At 36.1% G+C, this 26,210-nt stretch overlaps 1 protein-coding gene across 2 annotated transcripts in view; it reads left to right on the forward strand.

Moving 5' to 3' along the window:
• Positions 1-25,835, forward strand: part of ARAP2 (ArfGAP with RhoGAP domain, ankyrin repeat and PH domain 2) — a 127,597-nt gene extending 101,762 nt beyond the window's left edge. Inside the window, exons 28-34 of one of the 2 annotated variants that reach the window (XM_038178433.2) lie at positions 3,537-3,676; positions 8,646-8,728; positions 10,040-10,075; positions 10,544-10,607; positions 14,941-15,072; positions 15,335-15,375; positions 20,533-20,753. In XM_038178433.2, the coding sequence (XP_038034361.2) occupies positions 3,537-3,676; positions 8,646-8,728; positions 10,040-10,075; positions 10,544-10,607; positions 14,941-15,072; positions 15,335-15,375; positions 20,533-20,611 (575 nt within the window). In that variant the 3' untranslated portion in view covers positions 20,612-20,753. Of the gene's footprint in view, positions 1-3,536; positions 3,677-8,645; positions 8,729-10,039; positions 10,076-10,543; positions 10,608-14,940; positions 15,073-15,334; positions 15,376-20,532 lie in introns of both variants that reach the window. The other variant, XM_027457266.3, reaches the window with a different exon arrangement.
• Positions 25,836-26,210: the final 375 nt, after the last annotated feature.

The raw sequence follows: 26,210 nt of genomic DNA on the forward strand, positions 1-26,210 counted from the left end.
TTATGCTTATGCTTCTGAAAGTAGTAGCTTTCTTTCATCATTCTCTTTTCCTGCAAAAGCATATTCCACAGATATGAACAAACCTTAACGAGGGTGCTGTACATGGCTTTTATGTTTGAGTTTCACTATCTCTAAATGTGTTGCAGCAGATACTGAATAGAGAGAAATGGCCTAGTTCATTAAATACTTGATATATGAACTCCCATCACCTCACTATGTGTTCATGTATAATCAGAAAAAGGGAATGGGTCCTAAGGACTGTGCACGAACAACTGCTCTGAGAAAAACGTAAGGACGAGGCTAATGTCTGAAGTTCAATTTACAAAATGCAGTTCTATCTAAAAGGGAGGACTGCCATTTGCCCTCCTCCTTCTCTTCTGCTTTCTACACCCATTTGTTCCCCCAACACATTTAAGTAATTGAGTTGGAATCAATTCTTTTCAGTTTGACATTGGTCTAGGCACACTGGCTTTTGATGACTGAATGTTTAAATTTGTCTCATTTTTTGGTATTAAAATAATTAAAACCTTATTAAATAATTTGTGGGTTTTCTTAGTGGTTTGTAGGGAAAAGTCCCTGCCATATTATTAATTTCTGGTGTTGATTTCTGCAAACCTGATGTAGCAGAGTAATCTCATGTATAACAAAAATCTTTTCTTGAATGTGAAATTCCCATTTTACGGAGCTTTCATACGGTGAATAGGTTTCTAAAGCTTTACTTTTTCTAACTGCTTCTTGTTATAGTAATATAAAGATGTTTAAAATAACAAACAGTTCTGTAGTCATTTCATCTCAGAGGTTCTGAGACTAGCTTCTAAATTTGCTCTGAAACATTAACGATAATGAGGAGCTAATACACATTCATTAGCTTCAGCAAAACAGTGTATGCGTTGTGTTGGCAAAGATGCAGAGAAGTCTGCAGCATTTGTCCACGTTTTGTAGTTGCAGAAATTTACATGTTTATTGTTTCTTATCTTGTACCTGTATATGTACGCTTAAAACAAATAAGTGGTTATTTTAAGTCAAAAAGAGTTTTAGATCAACATTGTATTTGCATCACTAGATGGTAACAGAGTGAGGAAAGATACAGGATCAGGCCATCAGAGTTGGCCTTCAGTTTCCAGGGGGAGATAGCAGCTGGAGCTTTCCATCTCAAAGTACAGATGCTGGCATAGGGAGAGGGAGGAAGACCTTACCCTTGTTAGTCTTTTACCTTCTTTATGTGGGTAATTCGTCCTCACTAACTGAGCAGTAGGACTGAGTTCAGATGTCCAATCAATGCTATGTGAAGTGTGGTTTTTAACAGTGGATTCAGCCCATACAAATGGCTGTCCTCCTTTTCAGTAAAACCAGTAGGGCTGTGATCATATTTATGTTTATAATTGAAATCCATTAATTTCCTTTGTTTCTCTGATTTATGTTAGAATCTTACAGACTAAATTATGATACTTCAGACCTTTTTTCCTCTGTTAATGTTACCTCAGAGCTTTGTGTCATCAGCACTTTTTTTCCTTCCAGAGGCCTTAATATATGAAATAACGTTAGTTCAATAGTGAACCTAGAGGAACAACTCTTAGCCTCATTTCATCCTGGCAACTTACCTTTGTCTTCCCTGTCAGTAAAACTTCCCACATTTCCTTTACATAGTAATTTCCTTTACACAGTACTTTCTCCTTTTTTATAACTCTTTCTCATTTTTTCCATTTTAAACAAATTTATCATGTTGTACAATAGCAAATGTACTGAGGCCTAGTTGTATATTTTTCTCTTGTCTAGAAATCCGTTTTCCTTATCAAGGGAAAAAACAAACACTTCATTTTGTTTCAGTATTTTTAGAAAATTTGTCGTGATTTTTCCACTTTCCTCCAAACCTTTAGCTATTCTCTCTTGACAATTTATTCTATAGCGTTTGATGCTTGTTGAAGGAGCATTGTCTTTCAAGTGCTGTTCAGAAGGGCAGGCTGTGCATTGTATTTTGGTATAAGAGATGCTTAGTATAGTGTAGTTATATTTCAAGACCCTTTTTCTTTTCCTTACATAAAAGTTTACCATATTCAAGCTCTATTCTATATCAAAATGTGAGGGAATAGATCCACTATAAAGTTTGTGTATAGGTACTTGAATTTTTCCTGGGAAAGAATTGTTTAATTTGAGTGGGAAGCATTGATTTCTGAGAACCAGGAGCTATTATTCAGAGAGATTCTTTGAAATGCAAACTTCTGTACTGTATGTGGATCAATCCTGAATGCATTGAGTGCATCTGGTTCCTACTAGCTGCAAAGTTCTGGAAAGCCTTGCATGTTTTGCAAAGTTTATATCTGAAAAATGGTTAGGGCACACCCCAATTATTTTAGATTTATTGTATGAAATACTGGCTTTTAAAGAATACAGAAAATTAATGTAGAGAACTGTTTTTTTTTCTTCTTCAAGCTTTTCAAAGATCTTTCTAAGTATTGATTGTTCCTAGATTTGCTAATGCTGAAAATTTTAGATTTTTTTTTTTTAGAGCTGTATATAGAAATATAAAATACTCCAATTTGGTACAGATTTGAAAGTGTGCTGTATGTTTTTTTTTAAAAAAAATGCTCATGATGTGGATTCATTTTGTACTCTGAACATGAAACAAATAGAGTGGCAGTGAGAGAATATGCTCTTTTTTTTTAACTGTATGTTTGCACAGACAACTGAAGAAATGTAACTTTTGATTTAAGTTTTTGATATGTATTGATTCTTGTTCTAGATTCTATCCTAAACTAATGAAAATACTGGGAAATTTTCTTTTGAGATTTTCTTTTAATGGCAAGCGTGCTGATTAGAATGTAGTTTGGCTTTCTGATTAAATCAAAGTTTAATATCTTTTTTAATTTACAGTATATTTAAAATATGTTTCATAGGTCCAGTCTGCACAAAGATATAAAGCAAGAGGGAACTGGATTCATGATTTTTAATTCTTATTTTTTTCAAATAATTAGGGTTAGTAAGAGGAATAATGTAATTCAGAGTCTTTAAACAGCAGTTTTTCAGCCATTGTGAAAAATGGGATTGAGACAGAACTTTTCAGGCTAGCCCTGAAGTCTCACTACCCTATACAAAAAATAGCAGAATCTTACTCAGTTTCATAGTATAACCAGGTTTTGATACATGCGCTTTAAAGTGTATTTGCATAATCAGATGTTTGAGTCTGATTATTACTCACCTGCTTTTTTGTGCATGTGCAAGCATGCACCTAATGCAGTAAGTACTACATATTTCACTATTGGAATGTTGGTGTTCTTCCGAAATAATCATGTGTAGAATATCTGTCTACAGGTTCTTTAACAGAAGGGTAAAGAATGTAAAGATTGAAGGATTTATTTCCATAATTAAAATATTCATTGTGTCAATATTTAAGAATGCCATCCCTTACTACATAATGAGAGAAAAAAAATAATTGTAGTTTTAGTCTTTTGATAAACAGTAATACTAGGAGCACTTAAACATAGCAGCATCCAGTGTTGTTGTATCTCCTAATAAAAAGCATTTTATTTTCTTGGTAGAGAAAAACGTGAAAGGTAGTGTGAAAGCTGGCTATCTAAAGTACAAAGAAGAACCATCAAAACTACTGTCTGGAAACAAATTTCAAGAGCGTTATTTTGTCTTACGGGAAGGAAACTTGCTTCTTTACAAGGATATGAAGGTACCATGAACTCTTCATCAGTTTAACCATAAAGACTCCTTTAAACTTTCTTTTTCATATAGAAATGAGAAGACAAACAGATAAACACTTATGATACTAAAAAAATATCTAGAACCTTCATTTCTTATGTTTCTATTTCACTGAGGTTTTAATAAAAGGAGATTGTGTCAGTTGTTGCAATATTACAAGCTTTAAAAAACGTTCAGGAATGTCTACAGCTTGTGCTGTGACTTAGGTTTGTGAAAGCATTCTGTAGCAGCAGTAGTAGATGCAATATGAAGCTTAAGTGAGCTGCATGCTGGGTTTTCATGGTATCTCACATAAAGCCTTCAGAAATTACAAGCAACAAGGTTCTTTTAACCTACAAATGTTCTTGATTCATCTCTTCATAATTGAAGAGATTATAGAAAGCAACGTCTCAATACACTAGCAAAATCTCCTGCATCCCAGCAACCTTGTCTTTCCTCTTCGTTACTAAAAAGTGAAATGTGAACTCCTTACACACTTTATTCTCAGTCCTGCAAAAAACAGCATAGATGCTATACCACAGAATCTCACAGAAGCAAGTTTAAGCACACGTAATAGAATGGTGGATTTAATATTTCATGGGAGTTTTCTCTGAAGAGTGCTTTTGGCTGTATGGAATCATTGTTAAAGTATAAAACTATATAATATACAACGTGTACTATGCTAATTTTGAAAATTTCTAGTTAAAAATGTATATATTCTACATTTTAATTTAAATTATTTTAATTTATTTTTGCTGATTGCTGGTTTTGCCCATCCAGCAAATGTGTGGCTTCATGACCTCCATAAAGTACTCTGAGGAATTCTTTTTTAAGACAGAAGCTTACAGATTCATTGCTAAAGTAAACTAATGCAAAAGAAATATTGTTAACTAAAATTATATCCACAGTCTCGCAAGATAAAATGACCACAGAATGTCAAAAATTGTCTCATAATTTACTGGTAGAACTGGAATTGACATGTGAGAATATATTAATATGTCCATAAAACCTTTAATTAGCATCTTGGAAAGAGTTTAAATGATTATTGTGCTACTTTACAATCTGTTTTTTGAGCCATTCTGCTTCATAAAGCATTAAATTCCTAAACTGAGGTGGAGTTTTTGATGGTATTACTTCTAAATGGTTTTGCATTTGTTTTTGTTCTTTAAAAAAAAAAAAAGTTTATTTCAGTTTGTTTTACTTTCTTTTGAGAGATGTTGATCCACTACTAATACTTTCAGTTTAATTTCAAGTTATATTTAGAAATGAATTCTAAAAAATGGTTGAGACTGCAGATGGAAAAATTGCATTTAATAAGACTGCATGTGCTAATTAATTTATGAATTCTCATTAACAGCAAATTAGGTTTATATATGCAGGTGGAGATACATTCTGTTAAGTGTTTCTTTCTTATGTTCAGGAGCAATTATCAAAAAAGTAGAAAGCTTGCATGATATTATATGTTCAATTACAATATTGCACTAATTGACAGAAGCAGCATACCACTTTAATGTACTGCTGTTGAGAGAGATGCTTACACACAGAAAAATAGCTTCTTTTAGGTGTATTTTTTTGTGAGAAGTGTGCTGTTGTTTAATTAAATCATACATTTTGTATGGGTGTCTATTCATCTTGGCAGCGTTTTTGCTTTGAGTGGGAAGTTAGATGAGAAGACCAGACATAAAATCCTGTATTTGTTTTTTTTCTTAAATGCTTATGATTCTGGATAGTCTCCCTTTTTTTTCCTCCACAGTGAAATATTAGATACTAAAATCTATAAAGACAGAAAAATTGGGAAGCCAGGACAGTAAAGACTTTCTGTACAGTAACTTTCAGTAACTTTCTGTACAGGGATTACAAAATTTGTTAAATACTTTCTTTAAATAAACCTGAACCACTTGGCCTAGTAGTACTAAAGAGGAGTTACTGTGTTCTGTAGTAGATTTGTGCACTTTTTTTTTTCCAGTAAGACATCCTCAAGGCACTTTAATTTCTCATACCGTAGGTGTATGAGAAATGTGTCTGTTGTAGGTTGGCTGAAGGTAGTTTTTCCAAGAATCACAGGATAACTTGGGTAAGAAGGAACCTCTGTAGTCCAACTTCCTGTTCACAGAAGGGCCAGCAATGAGCGCTGAAAAAAAGTTTCTTTTTATATCCAATCTGAACCTTTCTAGTTTTAAATTATGCCAATTGCATTTCATCTTACCATTGCGTACCACTGTGAAGAGCCTCGCTGATTTCTTTGTAGCCTACCCATAGGTGATACTTGTAGGTTGCTGTTGTGTTTCCTCTAAAGCCATCTCTTCCCCTGCCTGAACAAGCCCAACAATCTCAGCCTCTCGTAACAACTCAAGTGCTCCACCCCCCAACCAGTTTGGTGGCCCTCTGCTAAACTCACTCCAGATTATTGTTCGTTTTCCTCTATCGGGGGACCCAAAACTGGATGCAGGACTGGATGCAGGTGCTGAGGAGAGGGGAGAAAATCTCTTCACCTAGCCTACCAGCTGTGTTTCTGTTGACACAATCCTTCTTCTCTGCCAGGGCATACTGGCTGCCTATGCAGAGATTGCCATCTACCAGAACCCCAAGATTCTCCTCAGAAGAGCTGCTCTCCATCCTGTGTCACTGCAAGGTGCTCTTCTCAAGAGCAGGACTTGATATTTATCCTTGCTGAATTTCATAAAGTTCTTTTTGGCCTGTTTCTTCAGCCTGTATAGATTCCTTGTGCTCCCAAGTGTATTGACTGGTCATATAGGTTGCCATGCAAGCTTGGTGATCAACTCTTCAAGGTCATTGCTGAAGCTGTTAAGAATGACAGGTTCCCAGATCAGTCTGCCACACAGGCCTTGCCACAGGCCTGAAGTTACAGTATATCTGATTAACCATTAGCCTCTGAATCTGATTGTGCAGCTGACATTTTGCCAATAGAGATGTGCATCCACTGAGACCATAACATCCCAGGTTGGGCAGATTATTGTGGGAGACAAGTGCTAGAAGCCTTGAGGTAAATGACAACCATTGTTCTCCCCTTATGCACAGATCCAGTCATTTTATTGTAGAAATCAATCATGTTGGTCATGTTGACTGTTCCAGTAGCACTGTCTCTTCTATGTGCTCAGAAACGTGCTCCAAGAAACTCACTCCAAGATTTCCCCAGGAACTACAACGAATCTGGCAGGCAGTTAATTCCCCAAGTCATCTTTACAGTCCTTCCTGAGAGTGGGTGCAATGCATTCCTTTTTGCAGTCATGATCATCAGTCAGTCCTGATCTCCATGACAGTTCCAAGATGACAGAGACCAACATTGCAAGGATGTCAGCCAGCATACTCAGCACTCTTGGATGCAGCCCATCTGATCCAATGGACTTGCATGACTTGAGTTTGCTCAAGTTATTCCTGAGTTTATCCAGTGCTCCTTTAGTGCTGTTTTTCTCTTCCTTGAATCCTGTCTATGGACCTCTGTGTGAAGACTGATGCAGTGAAGATACTGTATACCTCAGTATTTAGGAGGAAATACTTCACTCAGAGGGTGGTGAGACACTGGATGAGGTTGCCCGGGGAGGTTGTGGATGCTCCATCCCTGAAGGCAATCAAGAGCAGGTTGGATGAGGCTCTGCACAACCTGATGTAGTGGAAGGTATCCCTGCCCATGGCAGGATGGTTGGAATTAAATGATCTTCAAGGTCTTTTCCAACCCTAGCCATTTTCTGTGATGATCCATTCCATTATTACCCATGTCTGCTGTTACAAACTCATCATCCAAATTCAGCATTGGGCCTGTGTTTTCCATCTTCAGCTTTTTCTGCTAATGTTTCAGTGTAGAAGTTCTTCATGTTGCCCTTGATGTCCCTAGAACATCTTAACTCCAAGTTAGGCTTTCCAAACACTATATCTGCATTTCCTGAGTGGTGTTTCTTCATAGCCTATCCCTTCTTCCACCTCCTGTATACTGTCTTTTTCTGCATTGGAGCTTCACCACAAGACCAGTTCCACCTGAGCTGCTCACCTGATAAATTTAACAGTTTTCCTGAGCATTGAGATGAATCATTCTTGATCTTGAAGAATCATTCTTGATCTTGGAGAATGCTGCCCTTAAATACCTTCCAGATTTCCTGAGGTTCTTTACCTCTCAAAGCTGCCTCCTCCCACTTTCTAGTTCCATGAGCATGCCAAAAGTTGTTATTTTACCCTTAAGGTCTGTCCTCTGCTAACTATTCATCTTTATTCCCTTCAGAATCTTAAACACCACTCTTTTCATGGTTGTTATGGTTAGTGATACCATCTGTGAATAGATGATTCAGCTGTGCATCATCCATTGTTTGCCCATCCATTACTGGTGTCAGAAAGCTATTCCTGACACCCTGTAGAAATCTGCTTGATTGCTTGCGTCCCACTGCGTTTTCTTTCCATAAGATAGCCACGGATAGCAAAACTCTGCCCTTTTTAACACCACTGCCACCAACCACCTACCTGCCCCTGGTTAGAATTGGTATTTGTTATCCAGCGACTTCCTTCAGTTATTTAAAGACTTTGCTTATTTCATCCTGATAGAGTGGTCTGAAGCATATACTCGCCATGATACTGTGCATTCCTTAGAAGAGCTCCTATAACATAGAGGGCAACCCTCCCCTTTTTATTCCATGACTGGATCATACTCCTGAAGAACTTGTGTCCATCCATTGTAGCACTTCAGTCTTGTAACTTTCACCAGCACATCTCTATTACTCCAACCGTATTATAGTTTTGATTTCATGTTGACCTCGAGTTGTTGCTAATCAATCTTTTTCCAGTAATAGTGATTGGCACCCTTTGTTAATGGGAAAGAAAGAGAGGAAAAAAAAACATAATGATCTGTTAGAAAAGAGTGGTGCAGTCCACAAGAGATGCCTAAATGTGAAGAGTTGCATGATGTTTTCTCTTTTGTTTGTTCCTGATACAATAATTAGAATCTTTATTTGCAGGCTAGCAAACCTGAAAAAGTGTTGCCTGTCAATTCCTTGAAGCTTTATCTTGGAGTGAAAAAGAAAATGAAGCCACCGACCAAGTAAGAATAGAAAAGAAAATAAGTTAAATACTGTCTAGAGAGGTACTGTAGTGTATTTGTGAAAGGGGAACATAAAACACTGTGGAACAGGAAAAAGTCAAGAAGCCAATTGAAGTATGCTGTATTAAATTACCCTCCATAATATTATTTGTTCTGTTGCTATCTCTGTTCTTGTCTTCTATGTTAACTCTTCTGTGCTAGGAAATTACTTTATTGATTGGCTTTTCTTAATCTTAAGTGTATTATCTCTTGTGGATATATTTGCTGCTAGCTCACTTAGTTTTGTAGTATGTGTCCTGCATTTCATTGTACACACATTCTTTGCACCAAGAAAAAAAGAAAACCAACTAGTTGTGGCCTTTAGTGACGGTCACTGTTGTTTAGTACAGAATTTCATTTTTTCAAGATCCTTGTTTTTTTGATACTTCTCCTTCCAAATGAAGACTACAGCGCCCTTTATAAACACCATTGATGATGTCTCTGGAAAAGAGGAGTGAAAAATGACACCTATTTTTCTCAGATGGTTCCAGTACTTACTCAGTCAAAGCCTTGAGACACTGAGACAATGTACATGAGGCCCTATCTGAGGGGACTCTAAGCAGACTGTAGATTTTAAGCAGATCTGTTGAACTTCACAGCAGGCATTTCAAAATGCCCCCAAAATGACTGCCCCAAATTTCAGAGTCTGAGTGTTGTCTTCTTCTTGAATTCTAGCAGGCTCGGTGCTGTGACCACTGCCCTGGGGAGCCTGTCCCAGTGCCCAACCACCCTCTGGGTGCAGAACCTTTCCCTAACCCCCAGCCTGACCCTCCCCTATCCCAGCTCCATGCCATTCCCTTGTGTCCTGTCGCTGTCCCAAGAGAGCAGAGCTTAGCACCTGCCCCTCTGCTCCTCTCGTGAGGAAGCCACCATGAGGCCTCCCCTCGGTCTTCTCTGCTTGGGACTGAACAAACCAGGGGACTTGAGCCACTCGTCATATGTCTTCCGCTCTAGAAACAGAAGTAACTTCCACTCACCATCTTTGTAGCCCTCCTTTGGACAGTCTCTAATAGTTTTTCTCTTTTTTTTAATCCTTATTATACTGGGGTGCCCAAAACTGCACACAGTAGATGACGTGAGGCTGCAGCAGCACAGAGTATAGTAGGACAATCACTTCACCATCAAACCCACAATTTCATTTAGATTTACAGTATATTCTGAAACTTTGTAAAAACAACATTTAATAAAAATGCTATATAATTGATTACTGTGCTTTGAGGAAAATGTCCCTGTCTTGAGTTTCTGGAACTAATTTTTGAATTTTTTTTTCAGCTGGGGAATTGCAGTGTTTTCTGAAAAGCACCAGTGGTATGTAGACATGAGATACATCTGACTGGTTTAACTTCAGTGTTTAGTGTTTCTTGAAATGTTCGATTTCAAAATAATATTCACTAGTTTTAAAGCATTATTTTGCTTAAGCATCGACATTTTGTTACATTTTTCTTATTATGTAAGAAATCACAGTTGATATGTTTTGGTAGTCTTTTGGGGGTTAGGTGTCTGTCTCCTTTCTGTGACCTTAAATCAGCAAACAGTTTTAAAATATATCATTCTAAATTTATGAAATCTTGCTTTAAACTAAGCAGATGCATTCTCTTCAAATAGAGTAAAGTGATAATTTGAGTTATTAATTATTTCCTATCTTTTTACGGGAGTGTTAATAATAAACATTGACAGAATTAATAAATAAATGAAAGTACTGTTTATAATTTTTAGAAATATTCTTTAATATGTGTAGACGCAACATGATTTTTGTGTTTGTGTGTTGCATTCTAGGCATATATGTTGTGATGGACAGGATACGCAGATGGAGTGGATGATCAGCATTTTTACTGCACAGGTACTAATCTGATCAAATACAAGAAATGCGATTTTTACTGTTATGAAAATACTGTTTAACAGTCATATGAATTTGTTATACCTGTGTTACAGATAAAGTGGAAATACCATTAAGGTGTTTGGAGTACTCAGTGTAATAAAACTGCAAAAAAAGATGGTCTTAGTCTACGAAGATTGTGTATAATCACATTTTCATATGAAAGCTGAGCCCTTTGGAAATAAGTGAGGAGAATGTTGCATTATATTCTGGCATCTTTTTTTTTTTTTCCTGCTGTTTACTACGGGAGCTGGTTAAAGAAAGACAAGTCATTTCCTTTGTAGCAGTAATCCTCTTTGAGGTGAAATTCTGGCTGGTGACCCAAAGGGTATATCTGTATCCCACAATGCCTGAGTGCTCTTTTTCTGCTTGCTACTTTGAATGTTGCATGCAAGGTAGTCATCAACATAGGTTCCCTGTTTTAACGCACAGCGGTGAGAACAATCCTTGTTGGAGAGCTGTGCCAACACAGCCATGTTACTCTGGTATCCAAGTTAGCTTAGTTAACACCAGATAGGCACTATCTTAAATTAAGTAATCTTCTGCTTGTTACTAGATTGTGAATAGGAAGGGTGTAAGCTTAAGTGCCATGAAGGAAAGATAGGTCAGTTGCACAATTCAGCCTGACAGGAGGCTGGAGCAGACTTTAAGGGTTTAGAAGGATTTTGCATTTGTGTCTGATATATTCTTGTCTTACCGGTGGCATTCAAGGAACTTTGAGGGATATCGCTGAATAAACATCGCTAGATTTATGGCTATCTGTGAGCTTTACATATTACATAAAGTGGGCTAGACACAGGGCTGTTGCAATGCATACTTAGTGTAGAATTTTTTAAACAGAATCTGTATCTTTGACCTTCATAGATAGTACTGCCAGAAGTATAATGCATGCCTTGTAGGTAAGACTTCCAAATTTTTGTCTTATTCAGCTCCCTTAACTGAAGTAACTATTGTAGTTTCTATGGAAACAGCCACCAGTTCTGGCATGTATCTCATGGGCATAACATGAACAGTGTCATGACAAATAGGCTTAAAGTTTATTGATATAGGCTACATAGGAATAACTCATACAAGCTTTGTAACTCTGAAAGCCTTTTGACGTGAAATAACAAGAAAGGCAATTGATTAAGATTCTGATCAGGTAGTGTGGTATGTAGAATATTCCTCTGACAATATAGATCAAAAGCTGAGAAATGGTGATCAATGTTCAGCAGATTTCTAAAAACAACAACAAAAAAATCTTTTCATATGCCTTTAAAAAGAAAAAAAAATCTGAATTAATATTGTTGTTTTTTTCAAAAACTTCATTCCCTTGAGGCCAATGAATTAACACTACTAATAAACTACATTGGGATTTTTTTTATTCAGCATTCTGGACATCAGTAAAAGGTATCAGACCTTTAAGTTACTTCAGAAATTACGTGCTAGTGAAGCCAGTTTGCTGTATTTTTCTTATTACAATGTAGCGCTTAAAATTTACAGTGAAAATCTGTCCTTGAGAATGTAACAGCTCATGTTGCTAACGCTTACTGTAAGATCTCCAAATGTTTTGTATCATATGGCACCACACAATTATTATCATGTTATCCCCTTTCTAAACTAGAAAACTGTAGATGTCAACTGAGGCTATTATTTCTAGTTAAAATTTTTAAAGTGAGGCCATCTTTAGGAAAGATAGCTTTCTTTTACCTTATCCATTATAACAGTATTTTAAACCTTTTGTGTCAGAGGCTGCAGGCACTACACTTTATTTATATCAGTAGAATAACTGAACTGAAATTACAAATTGAGAAATACTGTAAGGAATGTTTTGAAGTGGTAACACATTTACATTAAAATATCCAGTGCAATTAGGAGAGAGAAAAATGTTACCATGCTTAGAAATGCTTGACCAGAGCAGGACTTTATTGGTAATTAATAGCAGTCCTATTGTTTTTTCTCCTCTTCCTGATGTTTATTCCTATAGTAAAACAGTGCAGAGAATCAAAATGCCGAAGTTGTAAGTACCACTGCAATCTTTGATATATAAAGTCAAGTTAGCCCAGAGGTTATTCACCTTATACTTTAAGCTGGTAAATACTAAAAGGGTTTGAAGGACCACGATAGCTCCTTTCAGTGTTATACAGTCAGTCTGAAAAATACGGCTGAAACTTGATTCTTCAAGTGAATTTGTACTAAACTATTATAGAATTAATAACGTATATAACATACAATTGGAAACAATTAATTGACATAAAGATGGACACAATAGTATACTTCCAATTCCATTGCCTTTGATCAACTATAGATAGGTCAGTGTATTACCATATGGTGCAGTTGAGCAGATAGGTCAAAACTTATGAATAAATACATTTATTATGTGACCTAATAGTATTTCTGATGTATTTTCCCAGAGTTCTATTTTTAGAAATGTTACAGACACAAAAGAGAAATCAGGTTATGTAACAGACAAGGATAGTTTCCAGCATCTTGCTGAAAATTAAGGGAGGCACTTTCCTTGACATATTTGCTTAAAGCTTCTCAGTCACTTTCTGAATCACATTTGTTTTTTTATGTCTTGGTCCACAATAAATTGATTTTTGTTGGCAAGATCTGCGCTTTGAAATAAAACATTCTTAATGTTCCATTGGAAGAAAGATGAAATGTTCTTTATGTTCACCAGGTATAGCTCTTACAACAGACGTTTATATCACCCCAGTCAGTACCACTTGTGAGAATTTTTTTTTATTCCATAAAAATGTTCATCCATGAGATTTTTTTTTCTAAATAAGGAGCTGATAGGCCTCTATTTTAAGTTGCTGTTTTCAGTCAATAATCACTCATTCTGCTGGCTTATTAATAATAACATTGTTTTTACTGACAGGCTACCTGCAAGTATGATCACAGCTCCACAAATGGACTTTGTATATAGTATTGAAGCAATAGCATCTTAAGTCAAGGATGTGGGAGATCGAATAACATAAAAACAATAACTGACACTGAAGATTTTGACACCTATGAAAAGATAACTATTAAAAATTTGAACAGTGTGACTGAAGTTCTTAGATTGAAAGCAACCCGTGAAGATCATATAGTCCAATCCATTTGCTCAAAGCTAGAGAGCAGGGTGCTTAGGTCTTTGTCCAGTCAGATTTAAATAATTCCCGAGATGCACTCCACAACATCTTTGGGTAATTTATTCCAGTGTTTGTCCCATCTCACAGAAAAAATAAATAAATAAATTTGTGTGCTAGGAAAAGAAATGCTAGTTCTAATGCTTTGGATTAGACTTTTGCTAATATTTACCCAAAACATTCTCAGCTTTCATTAAGTTTCTTTTGTTGTATTTGTGGCTTGCCATTTCCTTTGGGGTTTTGCAGATTTAGCTTTTTGTGCACTCATTTCCAAGCTTTAGTAACTATTCTTCTCTAGGCTTCATACATCCTCTCTGATTTGTAGAATCTCATTTTGAAGGTTTTATTCAAAAAACACTCCTACTCTGCCTTACTCAGAACTTGTCTGTCAGGTTATCATTAACTTCACTGGGGGACTTGGTGAGCTTTGAGGACATATGCTCAAATTTCTACATGTGAAATTCTCATATATATAGGTTTCGTGCTGGTGAAAGTTCATTCTGGATATTTTGTATAAAGATTTTAACATTTTATTTGAAACCTTCAGTTAAGGATTTTTCTTTCTTTCTCTTCTCAGCCATGTTTTCCACTTAAAATGAAGATGCATACTTTGGAGTTACCTCCAAAATTGACCTGTTTTAGTAGAGCCAAAGCAAAGTCTATTACTGACAGCAATCTGTTTGTGTAGAGTATGTTTTTGGGACATTGAGAATGTCAAGCCATTTCATTTTGGATAGCACATGCAGTTATAGTAGAATAAGCAATGATTTTCTCCTAAATTATTGATATAAATGTTTAAACACCCTTGCAAATTGAGATGGTTTCATTTCAGAATTTTTACAGTCTCTTCTGAAAGCATGTTTTTATGGAATTTAAAAATTATGAAACAGATGTACGTGTTTGTCTACTTTCTATTCCTAGTAGATAATTGTATTGATATATAATGTGGAGAAAAGATGAAAATACATGAAAATTGTATAGAGACAATTTGTTTCTGTTCATTCAGCATTGTGCAGCATTTACAAGCTATTAATTTAATCTTAGGCACCATACATCTTGCCCCCTTCTCACATGAGACAAATCAGGTGGTGCAGAAGATGGCTCTTCCAAGACAGTTTTATATGTTGTGTTTTTATGAAACTGCACTCCAAAAGCAAGGATTTTTTTTTTGTTTTGTTCTTCAGCATGCCGATATATGGCCGCCTGCTGGAAAAGCAAGAAAACAGTCCATAACTAAAAGTCCAAAGATTGGAGGCTTACCACTAATTCCCATTCAACAGGAGAACACCACCTGTAAAATCAGAGGGAGTATAGAAGTAAGTGGGATTTAAAGTTGATGTGGAATTTCTAATGACGATGCTATATTTCTGAATAGTCCAATAATAATGAACTCTCTAGAGCTGGATAAAAGTAAAATATAGGTGCTCTTATTGTCAATGTCCTTTTCATTCTCTAGTCATTAAAGGAACAGTTAGGACAACATAATGCTAAAAAAATAAAATGTTTGTGACCTAATCTTGTGTCAGCTCTTTGGTTGGTCAATAAATCAATAGTGGATTTCTATTTGTTTATTTGTTGAGCAAGGATTTCTCATTAGAAGTAAATAGGACTTTTACCCGGTAATATACTGCATGTTATTACAGTTTTATGATAATAATGCCCTTGAAAACTGTCCTTCCTATATATTTTATCATATCTTCTCTCTGAAGTAACTATTCAGTATTAGTTATCTGCTCTGTGAATGTAATGGGAAAGCTCAGATGGAACTAACTGTGATATATTTAAGCTGTAATATTTTTAGTCTCAAAGAACAAGGTCGGGGTTTAGATGCAACTCTTTGTGGAGACTGACTACACTATGCTATGTGCACTGATAATATGTCTCAACCTCATCATATTAGCTTAAGATGAGTTTCTGCCATCTGCATAGAGGTACAGGTGCCTATGGGGAGAATTGACTTGCCTTACTTTTATCTCAGAAGAAGCAGTCATAGTGGAGGCACAGGACTGGTTAAACTAATGGTAGAGATTCTGAATGCAAAGAGAAGGATTATTGAAAGAACACCTTGGACTGTATGCAATATGAGTTCTTGCATGTTTTGATAAGATTATGACAGGAGATAAATTATGTGGAACGTTATCACTATTTAGAGACTGAGATTGGTAAAGTTGACTTGGTTCCATAACAAACCAAAAGCAAAGGTAGGAGCAATACTACGTTTGTAGAAGCTTTATCTACAAGCAATTCCATCTTTGTGTCTTCTTTTGTTATGCTTTCTTCATGCATTTCTTTTCTTCCTTACCAAAGAATTATAACACAATGTAATTGCAGTTATCATTTTCCTCTTTAAATTTGTCGTTTCATTTTAGTATTTTCTCAGAAAACACTTTTGCAACTCTTTGATAAATTTCTTTTAATGTTTGCATTTTTAAACTTTTTTAATGAAAGGAAATTACAGGTCATGTCATTCAATAAACTTCAAAACCCTTAGGTATGTTTCTTAGCTCTCCTGTATTCTTGATTTTAGATGCAGAATCTGTGATAGGCTGTTTGTGATACCTACAAATCCAGACCTTCTAGGATAGAGGTTTTAATGGATTTCGAGCTTCAGTATTTTAAATCCTTAATACCTTACAGTACCAGCAAGATTTTTTATTTTTATTTTTTTGTTGTGCTTCATTAGCAAGGACTACAATGTTTTCTACAGTGCAGCTTAGAGGAAGCCTGCATTTAATTGTGAAAATAAAAAATCTCAGTTTTCATTAATTATTATCATTTTGGTATTTATGACTAGAACTTGTCAATGTTTATACAAAGGGTGATGGCATACCTTAAGAAGGTTAACACCAAATTATATAATAGAAAAAGAAAAATAACACTTTTTACATGGAATGTCAAAATTGGAATGAACTGTTAAAGACAGTTAGAAAGTGAGTATAAGACGTGGTTGATTAAGGCGAAATACCGTCAGCAGTGTAGTTAGTAAAGCAATATATATATCATTTTGTAGACCACAACTTCAGTCTTCCACAGATTCGTAATGCTTGTCCAATATGCAAAAATACTATCATTTAGAGCATTAAATATGAATAACAGTAGCAAGCACTTTCAGGAGGATGCTGGTTTATGAAAAATCAAGGTCTGTTCACATGATAGTGTGTAAACTTGCAGTGGAAACGTGATTTAATTTGTCTTCATGTAGGCAGGGAAAGTGACCCAAAGTTTTCCAGACAGTGAAAGAAGTGATGTCTTTGTGATGTAAAGATGGATGGGATCTTTGGGACCCGCAAATATACCCAGACATCAACAAGTTTAAAATCAATGTCCTGTGCTAAAATGGCTGTATAGCATCTTTCTTTTTTTTTTTCCACTGATATTTATTGGAAGTAGTTTTATCATGTGATAACATAAAAATATAATACAGAACATTTGAAAATGCTTGTATAACTAAGAATTCTCCTAATAATAATTAGGATCAGAAGACTTCTGTATCTTTTCCTATACTTGTTGCATACCTGAGAAGTAGTCCTTTTAAAATATGTATATTCCTCAAGGATCTTTTAACTGAAATTGCAATACATGGCAGTATATCTGCAGTAAAGCTGTATAGCTTTGTTTCAAAATACAGGAAGACTGAAGATACAAAGAAAAACTTTTTTCTGACTTAGAATAAGTTATACCTGTGTAGAGTTTTGAAAGAAACAGGACTTCATAGGGCTAATCTATATGAATAGATTTATTCCATGTCTTTTGCTGATAAGTGCAGTAAAAAGAATTGTTAGATGTACATATTATCAATTTGTTCACTAAGCTGATTAAGGATCAGAAATTTAGAGGCAAAATGGTTTCTTCTACCTTGAAATAGTTGTTTTTTACATTAGGAGCTACTGGGAAAAGAGAATGGGATCCAACAGTGTAATAATTTACAGTATGTCACTACCAGTAGGCAGTGGATCCAACTATAAAGAAATAATAAGAAATTTCATGTGACAGTTTTGTTTGTAAATCATTTTGATAAGGGAAAGTGTTACTGTTAGTGCTCTAATTTGAGCAACAGAATTTGACTCCATCAGTTTAATATTTTAATAACATGCATATCTGGGCATTAGAATTCCTGCATATACTGAATATACTTTAAAAACACCAAATGCTGAATCTATATTAATTGGCTACCTGCCAATATACACGACTATTTCAGAAAACTAAGCATCCTTTAAATTTGAGAGCTGTATTTGATCTGTTCCTGCTTCCATTTTATAAATCTTTCTTTGGGAAACAGGGTTAAAAAAAAAAAAAAAGGGCTCCTGCCATACCCAGATTAGAAAGAGAATTATTTCAGAAGTATAGTCAGTGCTTTTCTTCTTAGAATAAGCAAAATTGAAACATGATGTACAAAAGTCTGTAAATAGAAAATTGTTGCTCTTGATTGAACTTCAAGACAAATTTATATCTTAGTTTGCTAAGTAACAGTAGACAGCTTGGATCATGTTACTGTTTTTTTGAAAGGTACTGCATGACAGTTTACATTTCTCACATTTTACATTTCACATACTATGTATATATTATCACAGATATTAATATAAATATTTTATTAATTGAACTTGAATCACCGACAAATGCTAATCTCACTGCTTTCTTGTTCATGCAAGTTACAAAAATATTTTAAATGGAAAATGATGACTTTTTTCAAACATTTAGCAGGACAGAACTCTCTGCATTCATGAGACATTAGGATGGTTTCTCATGTGTCTTGAAAATTTTTTTCACTGAATGTAGATGAACATATTAAACCTTAAGATACTGCTTGCTGGCCTAAATAGTAGCAGGTGATTCTCAATTGATAACAATTGTTGCTGATGTCAGTAAAATTTAAAGTTTCCAGGCAAGCTAAAGGTCTGCTCTATAGCATGCAGTGATGGTAATCCATGTAGCAGTATGAACGTTTGTGTGCGTTATTGTTCTGGGACTTTTTTTTTTTTCATGTCCAGGCCACCGATGCCTTGTTGTTAATGTTCAGTTTTCATTCTCAGTGACTGCAAATAAAAATACCGTTCTCCTCAATGCTAAAAATGATATGGTAATATGGAGGGAAAAAAACACACCTTTATCCGGTCTTTTTTAAAAGCTGTGATTTTATATCATCCAAATATTTGCTTTATTATTGAATAGATGTGAACTCAAGTGAGCTACCAAGACTGCACAAATAGAGCTGTTGTATAGCTTAGATTTCTTTAATGGAAACATTTAATATTTACTGTATTCCTTCTTACACAACACCTAAATTGCTGTATAAACGCACATTTGGTGTCATTATGAAGAAACAAATGTGGCCTTAAAGCAAATAAGACAAATAAGAATGGTAGGGAAACCTATTTATTACATCTGCTCAGATGGTGTGGCAGTAGGCAGATCATTGCATTTGTGGAATAGCCTTATAGTTGTAGGGGAAACCGAGGTCTTGGAATTCTTTGTCTTTCATGTGTGACATCTTTGACTACTAAGAAGACGAACAGAGCTAAGGGAAACTTACTAAGGGAAATTTGTGGTTTTTGTTTTTTGTTTTTTTGGTTTTTTTTCTGTCTTTCTTGTGTGGCTCTTCTGTTTGGCTGGATTTTTGTAGAGTTATTCATGCATAGCATATGAGCAAATTGTCTCTCATGGAATCTTGAGACCTCATAATGGTCTTGAGACCATATTAAAGCAACCATGAAAAATAATATTGAAATACTTTGAAAAATTTTTTTTATTGAAATAGAGGGCAGATGATTTAGGTACATCTGCATGAGTTAGGATTAGGAGGGCACTTTAGGAGCAAATCTTCTAGTTGTTCCATCTACTGTGTTTTGTTTTGTATTATGAACTGGTTCTGGACCGTGTGAACTTGGATTGCTTTCAGATGAAACTGAAGTGGAAGATGATATGAGATTGTATCAAACAGACAGGCCTTCTGCTAGTAGGCCTGCTAAATTTTGTCTCAATTGTGTTTAAAAATAAATAAATAAATGAAATAGTATGGATGTCAGGTTTCTTAGCACTCTTTCACTGTACAAATGTACTCCTAATGGGCCACACTATCTGCAATTTTTTTCTGTAGCATTTGATTTCCCTCTCATTTCTGACAACTTAAGAACTTGAAAATAGCCTGCTGCAATAGAACAGCTGTATTGCCATCAGTTTGTTCTTTGAGTTACAAGTATGTTACTTAAAATTGCTAGTCAAAATTTGAAAAAACAGACAGCCTTTGTAATTTGCCAAGTACTGCTGAGCAGATGCTGAAAATATTTGTGTAATGTATGTCTATGTAATGTAAATGTTTATGTAAAACTGTATTTTGCACATTTATGTAGCTCAGACATCAAGTTATCATAATTGCAACAGTTTCCAGTCATATTTATCTAGTTTCTAAGTATTCTGAGAGGTTGTTAAGAGTATATGGATCTGCTGTAAAACATTAACATTTAATCTATGGTAGGGTAAAAAATCAAGTTGTGAATATATGAAAACGAATGTCTTCAATTCACTGTGTTTAATTGGAAGATTTATGTAATTTTCAGAAGTATCACTAATTGAGAGAATATACTTACTCAAAATGCTTACTAAATGATAACAGCACAAGTTGTGGGAATTTAGAACTATTTATTGTGCTGTCTCAGCTCTTGAGTAAAATTGATTCTTTAAAGTGTTATGTGAAGCCAAGAAGCAAAAACTGCAATTTAAATATTATTGAATATTGTGTTAATGTGAATAATCCTATTTCTCTTTGCTTGTTTGCTCAGAATATACAGCTGGGATTGGGGAAACCGAAACTCAGTGATCATAATGAAGATGACTTACTGGAAGAAAGAAAAAACTTGAAAGAAAAGGCATCTATTGTGGCACAATGTTTGGAACGCAAGGAAGAGAAAGTGCGTAATCATGCTAAAGCACATCGGAGCTTTATCTCTGAGGATATAGGTGTGGGAAAGACTGACCTATGCCAAAGACCACATAAGCCACTGAAAAAAAATAAGAACAAAACAAACAAAACTGCATTGGAATTAGATAAAAAATTGCCATCAAATGTGATTCAGGAACTAAATACAGTGTTGCAGAAGAACAGAGCACTTCATGATGAAACCTCCAGCTGATGTCCTAAGTTTGAAGTTTAGAATGTATATATTTTCTGGGCAAAAGTAGGGTTTTTGATGTATGTAGTTTGTACAGTGCAGAGAATTTAATTTGTTTATATGCAGCTCTTGATTTTGTATATACGTATGCTACGGTATAATTTAAGATTGAACTCAGAGAAATGATCGTGCAAAAGTCCTGATATTTGGAAGTTTTGCTGTGCAGTGCAATGGCACTTGTGTTTTATCAATTGTTTTTTTGTTGAAGGTTCTGTTAGATGCAAGAATTCTAATCACTATCAAAAACTTTTGCTCTGTTTGTACTCCATACCATCTTGTAAGTACTGGAGAGAAATTTTTGGAATGAAGACAAGACATACACTGAAATTCATCCTGTTGGTCTGCAATATTTTAGTTGTCTAACACTATAAAAAATGAGTTAACATCTGCTTTGAAGAGTGATTTTTCACACGTAATTTTTTTAAAATTCAAGAATACAATGAGTAACTGGTACCAGAGACTTGTCCTCTGACAGAGCAGCATGTGAAAGAATCAAAGAGAAGGGATATAATAGGTAAGATAATGTATTAGTCCTTGTATCTCAAAACTACAACTATAGGGTATACATACAACTGTGATACCTAAGTAACCAGAGAATGTTTTGGATTGGAAGGAACCTTAAAGATCATCTAATTCCAAGTTCCCTGTCATGGGTAGGACCAGGTTGCTCAAAGCTCCATCCAACCTGGCCTTGAACACTTCGAGGAATGGGGCATCCACAGCTTCTCTGGGCAATGTGTTCCAGTGCCTCACCACCCTCAGAGTAAAGAATTCCTTCCTACTACCTAATCTAAATCAACCCTGTTTTAGTTTAAAGCCATTACTCGTTGTGCTATCACTACACTCCCTGATAGATTCCATCTCCTGCTGTCTTGTAGGCCCCCTTTAGGTACTAGAAAACTGCTATAAGGTCTCCCTGGATCCTTCTTTAGGCTGAACAACCCCAGCTCCCTCAGCCTGTCTTCGTATAAGAGGTGCTCCAGCCCTTTGATCATCTTTGTGGCTCTCCTCTGGACTTGTTCTAATACTTCCATGTCCTCATTGTGCTGGGGGCCCCAGAGCTGAACACAGTACTCCAGGTGGGGTCTCACAAGAGCAGAGTAGACAGGTAGACCTTGACCTGCTGGCCACACCTCTTTTGGTGCAGCCAAGGATACTGGGACTGGCTTTCTGGGCTACAGACGCATATTGACAGCTCATGCTGAGCTTTTCATCAACCAGCACTGCCCAGGTCCTTTTCCTCTGGGCTGTCCTCAATCCGTTCTCTTCACAGCCTTGTACTTGTGTTTGTGGATGCCCTAACTCAGGTGCAGGACCTTGCCCTTGGCCTTGTTGAACTTCACATGAAGTTCAGAGGCCTGCCTGTCAAGGTCCCTCTGGATAGCATCCCTCCCTCCAGAGCGCTGACTGCACCACACAGCTTGGTATCATTGTCAAAGTTGCTGAGGGTGCACTCCATCCCGTTGTCCATATCACTGACAAAGATGTTAAACTGTGTTGGTCCCAGTACTGACCCCTGAGGAAACACTACTTTTTGCTGATATCCACCTGGACATTGAGCCATTGACCACAACTCTTCGAGTGCAGCCATCTAGTCAATTTCTTACTGAGAGGTCCATCTGTCAAATCCATGTCTCTCCAACTTAGAGACAATGATATCATGTGGGACAGTGTCAAATGCTTTGCACAAGTCCAGGTAGATTATGTCAGTTGCTGTTCTCCTATCCACTAATTCTGTAACCCTATCATAGAAGGCCACCCAATTTGTCAGGCATGATCTGCCCTTAGTATCACCTCCTTATTTTCCATGTGCCTTAGTATCGTTTCCAGGAGGATCTGCTTCATGAGCTTGCCAGGCACAGAGGTGGGACTGACTGGCCTGGAGTTCCCTGAATCTTCTATTTTTCCCCTTTTTAAAAGTGGGGTTATGTTTTCTGCCTTCCAGCCAGTGGGAACTTCACTAGACTGCTATGATTTCTCAAATATGATGGGTAGTAGCTTAGCAATTATATCCTCTAGTTCCCTGAGGACTTGTGGATGTCCAACTTTAGGTTCCTTAAGATGGTCTTGAACTTGGTCTTCTCCTACAGCAGGCAGGTCATTCTTCTAGTACTTGCCTTTGCCTTCTGAGGCTTGGTCTTTGTGGCTAGAACACTTGAAGACGTGCCAGTGGAGACTGAGACAAAAAATTGAGTAGCTCAGCCTTCTCCCTGTCATAGGTACCCTGCTGTCCCTTTTCCTTCTCGAGAGGACCTACAATTTCCCTGGTTTTCCTTTTATCATTGATGCACCTATGTTGCTGTCCTTGATGTCCCTAGCCAAATTGAATTCTAATATGGCTTTAATGAGAAAGAATACTGAAGATAACAAGAAGTTGCCTTTGGAATAACGTCTAATTTAAAAATATGAATTGGAAAAATAGCATCATCTCTTTTTGGTCTACAGGCTGATAGAATTTTATAAACAAACCCTGGTTAGCTCTGGGTGACAAAGGCAGGCTTTGCTATCACTGCTTGGATGTAGCTTGCTTGGTGCTGACAAAGCTGGCATCTGATCAATATTTAATAGTCCCATGAGAAATGAGTTTCCTCAAGAGAAATTGGTCCCCACACAAGCATATCCATCAGAAGGGCACTCACTCAGTTAAGAAGTGCCAGTTACTAAATGGGTAAGATCAACCTCTCCCTTTACTATGAGGTCAAAGGTGAACAGTATGCTGTTAGCAGGGACTAGGAAACACTTGTGCTCTAGCTGATGTGCTACCCTGCAGGTACTTGCTTAGATTTTTATGCCCAGAGTTCCTTAAATTAAAAAATCAAAATCTGTCTTCAAAACAAAACCTACGTGAGCACTGAAATGGTTTGGTTTTCTTCACTTGTTGTGTGGATCTCACCTTTGCTTCTCTCATAGGATTGTCTCCTTCCTCTCTTATGGTGCTATATCTCAGGTTTTGCTTAGTCCCATAGCAGCTGGATGGGCCAGAGGCACTGCTGTGCCTGGTTCCAGGTGTGTCAGATGCTGTCTAGTTAGCAGGACCAGAGGACTACTGAGCTCCCACTGCACCTTGTCCTTATGGAAGGCATTGATAGCAGCATCTGCTTTACTTTGCTACTGCTACTACTTTTCATGATCTAATTAGCCACTCTGCCATGGAATTTCACCAGTCTTTTAAGAACTTACTGACACCTCTAATTGTCCTCAAGTTTGATTGGGGTTTACCAAACCTCTTAGGGTAGACCAGAGATTCTTAACCTACTTATTTCATTGTAAATTATTTAGAATTGGTTTTTAATTCCTAAAATTTTGGAGGGATAAAATATATTTTATCAACAATGACACTTTATTTTTATTCAAAGTTACTTTGGAGGATGCTTTATGTTCCTACTGTTTGTTTTTTTGTTTGTTTGTTTGTTTGTTTGTTTTGGTTTTGGTTGGTTGGTTTGTGTGTTTTCTGTATAGAATCAACATATTCTCCCATATTCCCTTTTCTGGTTTTGGTAGTCACAGGTGCTGTAACGTTTCTCACATCAGTTACTTCCATTCTTGATTGCATTGAACAGCTTAATTGGAAAAATAATTTGTTTGAGGATATTAGACAAATTACTCAAATAATGTATCTGGCAAATCTGCTAGTAAGTACAGCAGAAGTAAGATCAAAACTAGATGTTTTATAGTGTCTAGTATTTATTCTTCTGGCATGTAGCACTGAGAAAGCAAGTTTAGTCTTTCAGACTTTGCACTTACTGCATTTGACCAGTTGTTAAATTTGAAACGAGTTTGTGCATTTTAATTTTCCCAGTGCACTATTGACTGTTTTGCTACTTCTAATTTGTAATCGAGTCTCTTCTAATCATTGAGGCCCTGGCTCAAGAAAGCATATAAGCCAAAACTTAACCTGTATTGACTGAAGCTTGGGCTTAATGTTAATAAGCACATTCTTAAATGCCGATTTGAATCAGGGCCTAATGCCGTCAGGAGGTTACTTTACTTTGTGTCTGAGACTGGACCTGAACTTACTGTTTACAGTTGTACTTTTATTTGCAAATATTTTTCAGTATTGAGTTATGGTTGCTGTATTGTTTATCTTTTTATTGGGTCCTTAAAAATGACATTCACCTCACTGCTGAAAGCCTCATGCATCATTTAAGCCCTACGCTAATGGAATAAATGGAGCAATGGAAGGGTTTTGTGCGTTGGAGTGAAAATGTCCGTGAAGAGAATGTTTTGTATATTTTTATTGAATCTAAGAACTAAAGAAACATTTGTTCTATTTCAAAAGCAGACCTCAGAAAAAGTGTCTGCATGGCTGCTGTTAAAGGGCCCTGAAAATCAAGAAGAGAAGGTGTTTACTAAAATACGTTGAAATGTTTACTTTTCAATTACAGCTATGCTGTCTTCAAGGCTGTTGAATCCTCAGTGGAAATATAGTTTTTAATAGCTCCTACACATATTTGGTTTGGATGTGTAAATCTGCGTACACTCTCACTATGTATGTATTTGTGTGCATACAGTCAGGTGTGTATCCACAGAAGTGAGCCAAACACTGACAGTGTTAACCCAAGGAATATTGCTTTGGGAAAGTATAAATTAAATTTGCAATGGAGTATTTCAAATAGGAATCAAAATTTTGCACCGGTTACCTGACATATCATTCTTGCACTACGCATTTCAGACTGATTCAAGACCTGTAGAATAAATGTGTTTTGTGGCAATACCTTGATGGCTGCTGATCTTTTATTGGTTTTGTGCCATATTGAGGAATAGTAAAGGAAGTATAATTTTCAGAGAATAAATGCTAATTATTTGAATAAATGCTATTTCTGTAAAATAGGTGATGGATTTTTTTTTTCAGAAAAAAAATAAATATTTTTTGTTAAATAAAAAAAGACTTCTGTATGTGTTTCCATAACAAAGGAATTGAATAACCTGGCAAGTGTCTACTTTCCAATCTGCAAAATGAGGCTAAATGAAGCACAGATTTTGTTTATTCTATAACAGTGGGAAGGCTAGGATAAAAAATCTCAGTAAATCTCAGGTTCATCATTACTTCATTAGATATCTGCAGCAATTGCAAATGTAAAGCTAACAGGTAAGCTTGTCTTACATTGTTTGTTTCAACATAATGCCTATTTGTGTTTTTTGTTGTTGTTGTTTTGTTTTTCACATTTATACAAAAAAAAAAAATAAAAAATAATTATATACCTTCACCTTTAGTTGAGCTGAGTATCAGCTACTATTTTGGAATTTTCCTTTGAACCGGACCTTCCCAGGTACTATTTTGGGCTACC

Source organism: Anas platyrhynchos, chromosome 4 (assembly GCF_047663525.1).
Source record: "Anas platyrhynchos isolate ZD024472 breed Pekin duck chromosome 4, IASCAAS_PekinDuck_T2T, whole genome shotgun sequence".
Lineage (NCBI taxonomy): Eukaryota > Metazoa > Chordata > Aves > Anseriformes > Anatidae > Anas > Anas platyrhynchos.